The 12884-nt window shown below is 27.0% G+C and overlaps 1 protein-coding gene across 2 annotated transcripts in view; it reads right to left on the bottom strand.

The window, feature by feature from the left end:
* Positions 1-4503: 4503 nt before the first annotated feature.
* Positions 4504-12884, bottom strand: part of LOC111676177 — a 30832-nt gene continuing 22451 nt past the window's right edge. The window contains exons 3-5 of one of the 2 annotated variants that reach the window (XM_023437098.2): positions 11417-11473; positions 8597-8848; positions 4504-6906 (exon numbers count right to left, since the gene is read on the bottom strand). In XM_023437098.2, the coding sequence (XP_023292866.1) occupies positions 6289-6906; positions 8597-8848; positions 11417-11473 (927 nt within the window). In that variant the 3' untranslated portion in view covers positions 4504-6288. The remainder of the gene's footprint in view (positions 6907-8596; positions 8849-11416; positions 11474-12884) is intronic. The other variant, XM_023437099.2, reaches the window with a different exon arrangement.

Raw genomic sequence — 12884 nt, 5'->3', positions numbered from 1 at the left:
ACTTAAATGTACATGGCTTAAGTATATCTAGGGCAATGTACAATTATAAATTTTGTTACACGTTATTTTTTCTGAGATTAATTATGTTAATAACTTCGTCAAAAATAATCAGAACAGAAATCATGCTATCGCAGATCTGTATAAGTACGTAATTGTTCAAAGCTACTGTTTTTTGGTTTGGCCCATATAAGGGCCATTTCCTATAACTACGTTAATGCACATATTTCTTTCGGTACATTTTTATCTTAGGCAAAGATATTAAGGTTGTATATTAGAGTATCCCGAGGAATAGCCTTTTTAAAAATTACATGTAGGAAGCGTAACCGAAGCGTATTAATTTACTAAACACGAGAAAAATAAAAAATTATTATCCTGTGTACTTATTGTGATTGATGTACTAAATTATAAGTAAATACTATTCTGTTTACCTTTCTATTCGGGATTTTTAATTTTGTAGCTTTAATAATTATGATTTGTATTTTTTAAATTTTTTTTACAGTTTCTTTACTGATTTGAACACTAGCACAGTGAATATTGTGTATCATTAAGTGAAATGAATTTAATACCAAATTTATATAATTGTAATTTAAGAATGGGGATTTATTTAACTTTTGCACAAATATTACAGTTGGATGGGTATATTTATGTACTGTAACTTAGGTTCTTTATTATGTAATAGCACTTCCTTAAATTCTGCTTTGAATGTTAGTAATTTTAACATTTGTCATTTTAACGCTCAGAGTATAGCTCCTAAAAATAGTTCAGTCAAATTCCAGGAAATACAACATGTTTTTGATAATTGTTTATATGACGTAGTTGGCATCACAGAAACTTGGCTTAAGAGTTATATAACTAATGCAAGTATAGGAATAAATGGTTTTCGTATTATTAGAAATGACAGATGCTGGATGAGAGGCGGTGGGGTGTGTCTTTATGTCTCAGAAAAATTAGATTATAGAGTGATAGATGACTATATGGATGAAGGGAATATTGAGACATTATTTGTTGAAATTTCTTTGAATAGTAACAACAAACTTTTAGTTGGAATTATTTACCTACCACATGGTAATTTCACTGGTTCTGAAGACTTAATTGCTGATTTATCTGGCAGGTATGATAACTGCATTATTATGGGAGACTTTAACACTGACTTATATACAAAATCAAATATCGTAAGAGACTTTTGCTCCCGTTTAAATCTCTCAGTAGTTCATAACAGTGTTCCAACCCATATTAATGAGATACATAATACTTCCACTTTAATAGACTATTTCTTTGTGTCTAATATCAACTTGGTCAGCCATACAACTCAATATCAGTTTCCACCATTAAATTCTGGCCATGCTGTTATTTCGTTAAGCTACAAACTGGAGTGTGAGAAACCTGTTCGGGAACATTGGTATAGGGACTATAGTGCTTTAAACGTAGATAGATGTTATTCTCTTATTAATGATTTTAATTCCTCTGGCTTTTATAGTACCCAAAGTGTTGACACCCAATTGGAAATATTTAATAATATCGTTGGTAGTTGTTTCGAAGAAAGTGTTCCTCTTAAAAAATCTGTCACTTGTTCAAATCATAAATGGATGGAAACTAGTGATGTTAAAATAGCTAAAATAAACAGAGATTTGGCCTGGAGAGCATATTGTGAATCTAATTCAGTTATGAATCGTAAGATTTACTGTAAATACCGTAATAAATTAAAGTCAGTTATAAGGCGTTCACGAAGGATATATGCTGCACGTTATTTTGAAAATTGTACGCAATCACAATTTTGGAAAAGGTTAAGGTTTGAAGGTGTATTGGGTGATGATAATACTGAAAATATTATTAATATCGAAGAGTTTAACCAACAATCGATACTTCCCCCCATTAATCAACCTTATAACAATATTTTTTCACTAAATACTATTGGAGGATTTACCTTTAGAAATGTCAATGTTTCAGAAGTGTTTGATGCAATGACATATATAAAAAGCAATTCAACTGGACCTGATGGAATACCTATTAAATTCTTAAAAATTATATATCCTTATATTTCAACCCACTTTACATTTTTAATAAATAATATTATAACTTCTTCTACTTTTCCAAATGTGTGGAAAATTGGTAGGGTAATACCCATACCTAAAGTAAAAACACCACGATCTTGTTCTGATTATAGACCTATTAGTGTATTAAATTCTAGTTCAAAGGTCCTGGAAGTTTTGTTAAGAAGACAAATTGAAGAACATCTCTATACAAGAAATATGATAAATCCTTTTCAATCAGCTTTTAGGAAAAATTATAGCACTACTGGATTGATATTAGATATTACTGAAAGTATTAGGACTAATTTAGACAGATCGTACAGTTCCCTACTTATAATCCTTGATTTAAGCAAAGCTTTTGACTCTTTAAGTCATGAATTATTATGCCATAAACTTCAAAGATATTTTGAATTTGATACTTCTTCCTATAAACTTGTTTATTCATATCTCACTAATAGACATCAATATGTTACATCCAAAGGTTTAACATCTTCTATCCAAGAGATATTTAGGGGAATCCCACAGGGCTCCATTTTAGGTCCACTTCTCTTCATAATGTACATGAACGATCTTTACACCGAGATTAAGTTTTGTAGGTGCTATACGTATGCAGATGATATTCAACTTTTAGCAGATGACTCGGGGATTGATGTAACGCATTTTGAATCTAATGTAAACAGTGACCTAAAACGTATTGTAAATTGGTGTAAATTAAATCATATGAGTTTAAATTCTTCTAAATCAAAAGCTATGTTCTTTTCCAATAATGCAATTCGACCTAATATATTAGTAATGAATGAGACCATTGAATTTGTATCTCACCATAAGTCACTGGGTATTTTCCTAGATACTAAATTAGATTTCAATTTTCATATTAACAGCACAATATCTAGAATTTCTTTTCTTTTAAGAAAGCTCTACTGCCTTGCATCGTTTTTGCCATTTAATGTTAGGAAAAGAGTTGCGTTATCTTTGTGTTTACCTCTGTTTCTTTACGGGATCGAAGTATATTCTGGTACATCTCAACAAAATTTAATTAAATTACGAATATGTTTTAACCGTGTTGTTAGGTTCATCTATAATATTGGTTATAATGATCATGTTTCAGCTCATGTTATTGATGTATTAGGTTCAGATTTTCAAAGTTTTATTAATCAACGACTGTTAACACAATTTTTTAAGAATGATTAATTTGGAAAACCTTCTTATCTTATAGAGAAATTTGATTTTGGTAGATCTTCCAGGACTAACACTATTATTTGTCCTAGATACTCAACATTGTATATGACTAGATCATTCGTGGTAAGAGTGGCGCGTTTGTGGAATCAATATATTCCTTATGAGGAGCGGAATTTCAGTAAATCAATTGCTGATTTTAAGAACACCTCCAGGAAATATTTATAAATCAAGTGTTATTACATTTAAATGCTAAGATACATATTTAACATAAAATTAATTTTTTTCACTGTAATGTTTGTGCAAAGAGTGGGGGGATTATTTTTCGTATTCTTAGGTTCATATATATTTTTTAATATGAGAAATGTAACTTTAATATACGTATATATTAAGAATTATTCTTCGCCATATGTATTTTTCTAGATTAATTAGGCTTATGGGCTTGTAATCTGTTGAAATAAATAAATAAATAAAAAAAATAAATAAATAAATGTTTTAGATTTCTTGGAAATCTTGGAAAAAAATTCCGCAATTTTGAGGTGATTTCGGCAAAAATAATGTTAACATTTTTTTTAAATATTTTTAGTGGGTTGGAGAGGAATATTGTTTTCGTTTTTTTTTTTTAAATTTGTCATAATTTTTAGCTGATACAAAAAAAATTTTTAAAAAATAGTTTGGCATTTGGTTTAGTCCATTTCACTACAATTCACTAAACACGAGAAAAATAAAAAATATATTTTTTTTGGAATGATCCTCAGTTCTTTACCAACGATTAAGAATCCTGACCTCAGTGTAATTTTTGAAAAATGAAATATTTTATATTTCTTGGAAATAGGTTTTAAAAATTCCGCAATTTTGAGCTGATTATGGCAAAAACAATGTTAAAATTTTTGTGTCCTGGATAGCGGGCCTTTGGCCGGTCGCAGGGCTTCAAACTCTGGGGAATTTCGAATACCGGCTTCGTTTAAATTTGAAATTCATGGACTTTCTGTCGCATTGCTCTTGGACATTGTGACACTTTTGAAATTATCATTATGTCGATTTACATTATGACTAAATTTAGTGTGTCATAAGGACTATAGACACTATGACAATGGACATTATGATATACCACCTTAAAATGCACTTTCTCAAATTAACTTAAATAAAAAAAGTTGATTTAAATTTTTTAAATTTCGCTTTATTTTTTTGTTTTTTATTTTATTTCTTTTTATATTTTTGTGTTTTTTGTTTTTAATATTTATAATATAACTACTAATTACAATTGTTTTGTTTGCTGATGAAACATGAATAATGATTTATTTTAAATTTTCATTTTTTATTATTATTTTGTTTTTTTTTTAATTTCATAATAGAATTGTGTAGTTAATATAAATTAAGCCTATCTTAGCCTGATAGCCAAGTCAATTAAGATAGTTAAGAAAAAAATAACATAAAAATAAACATAAATTCAATAACAATTTTTTCAGGATAAATTTAGATTACAAAAAAAATGTTATAATATAAGATTAGTAGTGAAATAACAGAGCTTTAGAGGGAAAGAAATACAAATTAGGATTTAAGGATATCAGTCTTTAAACGTGTGCCTCCTTTAGGGAAATAGTGAAAGAAATCAAACGAACTTAAAAATTAAAGTTGTTCGTTGTTTAAGAAATTTAACAGATTTTTCTTTAGTTACAGATTTAATATTTAAAAAATTAGGTTTTTTATTAGTTTTATTTTGTTTTGTTTAGTTTCTTATTTTATTTATATTTTTATTGATGATTGCTTGACTTTATTTGAAACACACGCAGACATTATATAAATTAATAATTTTTGTTGTTTTTCTTTTTGCTTTTTTGTTATTATTAATAATATTAAATTATTTATTTTTTTATATGCTAATTTGTATTTTTTGTTACAAAAGAGTTGCATTTTACCGTTTGTTTTGTATGGCTGATATTTACATGATTTAAAATTAATTATCCTTATTTTAGTTTATTATATTATTTAAATTAAATTTTTTTATATATATAAACTGCTATAAATTTTATGCTAATCTGATTATTTGATTCGATATCTCTAGACAGTTGGCTTATTTTACAATATTCTTCAATTTGCTTTTGACTGGAAGATATTTTTGATTTTTTTCATGTGTTGTTGATAAATTTATACAATACAAAAAGAAAAATGTGTTTTTTTTGCTAATAGAAAAATCAAAAATTTCTAAAATCAAAAAGCTTGAAAAAACAAGAACTAAAGATTTGAAAATTAAATCAAACATACAATTTTTTTTACACTGGGAGTTTTTTTGTAAGCGTGTCTTAAGAAAAACAAATGAAAAACTTTTATTTAAAAGATTTTCTTTGTTATGGTTTTATAAAATAAATTAAAAATACATTTTAAACATTCATTCATTTACTCTCATTCATTGAGACCTTCTTTTAATAATTCTTACACAAAAGGACTAGACATCTTACATGCTAGTTTATTTTTTAACACTTTTCTCAAATCTCACTCACTTTAAGTTGAAAATTATTTTTTTCTTTATTTTATTGTTATTGGTTTGTTTGTTTTATATTTTAAATAAATACATTAAATTGTTAAAGGTATTAACTGAAGCATTTTATATTATTTGTTTGTTTGTTGGTTTGTCTGTCTTGCTTAAGTATGAAGGGGGGACGATCTGACCTTGTTTTTAAGACTTAACTTTATATATTTAGACTTAAAAAATAAATCAACAAAAAGCTTTTAAAGTTTAAGCAAATAAATTAACACTGTCAGGTAAATTTGGCCAAATCGCTCTTTTCTTCTCCTACTCTACACTAACTTCAATATAAAACTTCAGTTTTAGTTTACTCACTAACACACTCTCATTCGCACACTCTAACACACGATTTAAGCTTAAAACGTAAAATTAAGCAAAATAAATATTTACACTTTGAGTTGTTAAAAGTAAACTTACTATAATTAAATTTCTTACTATGTTGTATTTACACGATCACATACACTCGAAAAAAGTGAGAAAAATAATATTAAAAAAAAATCCCTAAAATATTTACACAACTATACAAAAATTAGTCTTAAAAAATCACACCTAAATTTACACATGTAATGTGGTACGTTGATCATTGAGGGGTGACAATGTTGCTGTACTCTGTACAGACGCTGGATTCAGGGGCAATTTGCTGGGCAGCACTTCGGTTTGTATTAACACTTGCTTATCAATGACTGAAATTTGTTTGCGTGTAGGACGCATGATAAGGTACAAGATAATGATGCCCAAAAATAAGACTATTGAACCGACAACAGCAAATACCATGGTTTGGGTTAGAAAACTGGAAGATTCTGTTACTGCTGGCAGACCAATGAGTTTTGTACGTTTAACACTTAAGCTGGGGATTACCTCATTTTCGTCAGCCGATGCAGCGGCAGCATTGGGAGTTTTAACATTGCTGGAGGCAGTGCTGGAACTAGTTTTGGTATTTACATTAGGATTGTAGGGTGTCAGGAAATCTTTGGAACTATCCTTTAAAATACGCATTCTCGAGTCAGTTTCTCCTGAAGTAGAGGGCACCGATTCAGCACCATAGATGTGGGGTAGATTTTTGCTACCAAATGTAGAATCCATAGCAATGGCTTGCATGCCGGTGGCAGAACTATCGCCTAGTTTATGGGTATCCACAATCAATTTGAAAGATCTACGCATGCCACCAGTTTCCTAAAAGTAGATAAAATGATAATTAATGATTAGTATTTCATAAAACATAAGAGTTTTTTAAATTAGTTTTGCTATTAAGAAATGTTTAAGATTTTACGAATATTTATCGCCATCGCTTTTATTCTGTTCGTTTACTGTGTCTTTATCTTCTAATTCTTTTAGTTATTGCTAACATATCAATTTAAAACTGACAAGATCAATTGATTGTTGCTTGTTATTATCATCAAATGTCAATACAAGTTTAACAAACCACCTGCAATCTTAATGTTTCCATACTTTTTTTTGTTCGAAATTTATTTTTATGCTTCTCTACAACTCCAATAAATACCACAAACCAATGGAGGTTGCCAAGTGGAGAAGTGGAAAAAGACAAAGGAAACAAAAACATCATTAATAACAACAAAGATTTCAAAAGTGTTCAAGCGGAGTGATACTTCTAAAGCAAGTTTACGGATTGTTAGTAAATTATTTTATAAATTGTTGCGTGTTAATGTCAAAAACGTAGGCTCCACTAATCTTAGACACGCAAAATATAAATATATATATACACGTTTAAGTATATTGATAAAAACAGACAAAAAACGCTCTTCAGTTTTTGAAAATAAAAGAAAATCCACAATAAATTGTATTTAAACTCCAAATGAACCAAAAACAACAACAACAAAACTACACACAAAAAACTATAAAAATTAAAGCGAGTGCTATAATATTGAATGTTTGGTTTTGGTCTACAACAACAATATGATTGCATGCCATCATCATCATCATCATGGAACCTGGCACGCTATAAGGAGGACGACACCAACAACAATGACGACGACTTAAGTCATCATGCAACATTTTATGGCAAAAGCTTAATTTGAGTTTTTTTATTTCTGTGTTTTGTTGCAGAAAAGCAAACAAACGAAAAAAATGCATGTTTGAAGTTTGTAACAAAATTGTCAACAGCTAGAAAAACATTGATGTAATTAGCCAATTACTATGGCTTTCACACCATACCATAAAAACCCTGGAGTTAGAGACTGCATATGGTCACTGCAAAAAAAAAAAAGATTTTCTTTTTTTTTTTTGTTTGCAACATAAACAATTTTGATGGTGGTCTCGTGCAAGATATATTGAATATAAAAATTGAATAATGGGAATTTTTGTTTCTTTTTTTGTTTCCATCGTCTTCTTACTTTAAACAATCAAGTTTAATGTTGCAACATGATCATTTTTGTTGGTGGAGTAAAGAAAAAAAATCTCTAAAAAAATTATGATGATCACGATCATCTATTATGAAGAATTTTATGAACTTAAAGAAGAAGTAATGCATACAATAAAATTTATATTGTTGAATTGGCTATTCTTAACTCCCAGATGCTTTGATGGTGGCTGCTAGACCATTGCTAAAGTAAATATAGAACAACGGCTTAGGTAACTAAGAGAAAAAGAAGATGTTTGTACTAATGAAGCCGCCATCACCAAAAACCACCAAGGTTAGATCATCATCATCATGATCAACAATAACAACAACATCATCTTGATGATGGCGCTTAAGCATTAAACTCTTACAGTAAAGACTAAAATATTATAACCAATTAAGCTTTACAACTAGTTTTGAGGTTTTGTAAAAATTTAAGCAAAACTATTAAGTTTGTTTTGGGTTCTTACAGTTTGTATTATTTTTGTGATTTTATCAAAAACTTACCTTATGTTTGCACGTAACTTGTACGTGATATACTGTATCTGACCAGAGGGATAATTCAACAGTAGAACTATCAGTCAATAGGTTGCCCATTAGACCGCCTCCAGAGACCTCCCAAGTAACTAAACATTGCTTTGATGCATTCGTGATGGCTTGATCCCAAGCAATGTCTGTTATCACCAAGGAACCCTGACGCAAAGCTGAATTGATATTTAAGGGAAACGGACCCAATTGTTGATCACAATTATTCCAACACTAGAAAAGAAAATTAAATTATAAAATAATTAGTATTAATAGTAAAAGATTTTTAAAATTTAATTACATATTTAAGCAAATTATAAGTTAACAAATTTCGTATGGAATTTTTGGATGGGAGAGAAAGAAAAACAACTGCTTTAATGTTTCAATTTGTTGAAAAGTATTGTATTTTATTACTTCTAGGTGTTGAAATTTCCTTTTGCAATCTTTAAACTTAATTAACCATTTATTTTAAGTTTATATTTAGTTTTTTGCAAAAAAAAAGTTCAAAAGTTCATGTTAAAACACAAATAGATTTTAAACCATAATTATCAGCTAAAGAAATTTTTAGTTACTTTGTGTAGAAAACTAATTTTATAACTATAGTTTTTGTGCTTTTAAACAATTTGTCGGCAAAAGTTTTCATTTTTTGTGGTGGCGATATTTTCAAAACTTTTATTTGCAAAATTGTTGTAGTATTTTGAGCTTAAACAGAAAAACAACAAACCCATATTTTTTTTTTTTTACTTTGTAAAGATGAGCATAAAAGAAAATGTCATCATTTTAAATGCACATAATTTGAAAATGGGGAAAAAACATAAGGTTTAACATTAAACAGTAAAGTTTAAAATGAAAAAACCCAGCGGTTCTGAAGTTTACTTAAAATTTTAAATTAAAGAGACCCTTTTAAATAGGGAAAATGTGTTGATGAAAAAGTAGCCAAAAAATTTAATATTCCATGAGTTTGCAAATGTGTGAAAAAAAATCTTTATAAAAAACTCAACAAACTGTATTCAAGAGGAAAATGTTGCTTGAAACTAACATATGAAGTATGTATGTAAAAAAAGTATATAATAAAGCGAGCGGGTTTGAAAACTTCCCGCCATGAAGTTGAACAAAACGAAACCAAAATAAAAAACTAAAAGCCGGGAATTTTAATGTTAAAACATACAAAATAAAAATGGCAAAATTGTTAGAAACAAGTTATTCATTCGTTCTTTTAGGTTTTGTATTTTTTTGCGAAAAGAACTTCAGGAATAAAAACTCATACATAGACAAGAGTGTTAACGATTTTTTCCCGAAATATGGCAACAGTTGTTTCAGCGAGTCAAACATTTACTATATGTCTCGATGTTTTTTTTAACGTTATAATTGTTTAGTAAAAAATATAACATGTTTTAAAGTTTTAGTCTTTGTTAAGCCTTTTTTTTAAGGCAAATTGTTGTATTATTTTATTTTTTCTCTTTTTTGCTAAAGGTTGCTAAACAAAAAAATTACATTTTTAATGAATTTCAAAAAGAAATTTTCTTGTAACTTCATAAATGGCGCCATTTTGTACAAAAAAAGGAAAAACATACATACATTTAAAAATATGTTTTAGTTTTATACGATTTTATTGTAAGAAAAAAATTCTAAACATTTATTTTTTTGATATTTTACATGTAAAAAGTGTTCAACAAAGTTGTCTGAAATGTATGCATCTTTTATCCGTCATAGTCGTTACTTTTTATGACACCATTAGAATTGCGATTACTTTAAAATTCAATTGTAAGCTTATTTTTTTGAATTTTTTTTGAAATACGTTTATATGCATAAATGTATACAGACTTTACGAATTTGTATGCAACATCAGCCATAAAAATGTTTTATAATATTTATCAAATTCCATAATAAAAAAGAATATACAGACATAAATATATAATCTAACATGTTAGAAAATCTTTTCTTTCTTTTGTTTAAATGTTTTAAAAAGAAAATAAAGAATAATAGAAAAGAGTTGAAAAATGCACAATTAAGACATTAGGCGTTAAAGCGACATGACATGATGGTATAGTTTAGAAAAGATTTCACAAAGGCAGAAAATTGTTAAAATGACTTTATAATTAGAGGAAAAATGTTATAATGATCTCAAACACAATAGTTATAAATATTATTAAAATGAAAAAAAAAAATAATTTAAATTTTAAAAGATTTTTTACTAGCAACATTTTATTGTTTATAAACATTGTTGCTGAAAAAATTTTTGTAAATATTTTCAAATATAATAAAATTAAAAATAAAATTCTTTAAATTTAAGACTTAAAGTTTTTTTAGTATAAAATGTTTATAAACAATGTTGAGAAAAAGCTTTTGTTAGAAGTGTTGCCTGAAAAAATATTGATAATTTCAAAAAAAAAAAAAAACACTTTATTAGAAATAAAAAATTAATATAATGAAAAAAGCTTAAGAAATTGAGAAAACTAACCTAAAAACTTTTTAAACAATGTTGCTAAACACTGTTTGTATAAACATTAGCACATTTATGCTTAGAAAAAAATTTGTCATAAAGCAATAAAACCAAGAAAAGCACAAATAAACCAAACCATAAATATAAAAAGTTAATAAAAATAAGTTTAAACCAAAAAAGCAGCAGTTGTTTTTTAGGAAATAAAAGGATGGATGAACAGTGTAAAGGATTAACAAGGATTATGAGGAGCTTTATGAAAAAAATCAAATAAACAAAAAGCCGTATATGTGATAATGATGGATTTGCAGAAAATTAAAAAAAGCTTTAGATTTTTTTTGCAGTTAATATTTGGCACTCACCAGAAAACTGAATGCTTCTGGGATATAACTATTGATATTAGGTGGCGTGATGCACATCTGTAACGTAAAAAAGAAGATGTTTTTTGTCTTTGAATTCAAAATTATGCTTAATTGATATTTAATTTTTAAATATTTTTTTTTTCTGTTATAACACATCAAATGTTTATTATGTATAAATGATATGCATGATTAAATAAACAAAATAACACAAACACACACATACATTAAATGAAATTGCAGTAAAATATATATGTGAAATTATATAAGTTTTATATAAGAAATAATTAAATATAAAATGCATAAAAGGTGAACAGATAAAAAGTGCAGGACATAAATGGGAATTGCAATTAAAAAAATGTAAGACAAAACAAAGAAAAGGCATGCAATAAAACTTTGTAACTAAAAAACAAAATAAAGGCCTTAACTAAGTGCTAAGCTAAATTAGGGAGTGTTGTCTAGACTTTAGGTTTTCTTGTTGTAATTAAAGTTTTTATAATAATTTTTCTAGTTAATGCTTCAATACCAAGTAAATTTGTATAGTTAGGTTATAAAGAAATGACATTAACATGTTGAGCAACATGTTGCTAACAGTTTAATGTTGCCTTTTCGTTAAACACAGGGTACAAATAAAAAATATAACAATAATCTTAATTTTTTTTAGTTTGCAATATTACAATATAATTGCTATGTTGACAACTTGTTTCTGAGCTACAGCAAAATGTTTATTCAGTTTTATGAAGAACTTTTGTTATTTTAAAAATATTTTTTTTATTTTAAAAATTCTTTTGAATTATTTTTTCTCAGATTCCTTAGAAAAACTTGAAATTATTTAAATATTGATTTTTTTAAATTTAAATAAAACATATGTAAATTTTATCCGTAATAGTTCAATATGTTTTACATAGAATTTTCAAATTATTTTTCTTTATAAAATTGTAACTGTTCAACATAAAATAACTAATTTTGAACGTTGTAACGGTATACAAATTAACTAGTTAACTATATAATGGAAAACATTTAAAATTAAATGAAAAGAAATAAATTTCAAATACAAAATAGCTATTTAGATATTAACATTTACAACTAACAAACAAAAAAAATTCCCAAAAACCTAAAACATATTTGATAACATGATTTGTTAAAATGTAGAGAAAAAAATATGTTTTTTGAACTCATAAATATTTTTTTTTTTTTTTTTTTTTTTTTTTTTTTGAAAATAAGAAAATAAACTTATAGTAAACTAAACAATTTTATGGCTTGTACAACATGTCAACACGTTTTTCGTTTTGGAAAAATTTATGCCAATCAAATAGTCTTTCAAATGAACCACTACTACTGGCACTTTAATCAAAAGAAAATGAAAAAAATACAAACCAAAAAAAAAAAAAACATAATCAAATTGGAGGAGGAATGAATAAAGATGATTAGTAAGTTACAAAATACTATGTAAAAAAATGTGTAGCAGAAA

Source organism: Lucilia cuprina, chromosome 3 (assembly GCF_022045245.1).
Source record: "Lucilia cuprina isolate Lc7/37 chromosome 3, ASM2204524v1, whole genome shotgun sequence".
In the NCBI taxonomy this organism is placed as follows: domain Eukaryota; kingdom Metazoa; phylum Arthropoda; class Insecta; order Diptera; family Calliphoridae; genus Lucilia; species Lucilia cuprina.
This window is presented reverse-complemented; position numbering and strand designations above follow the sequence as displayed.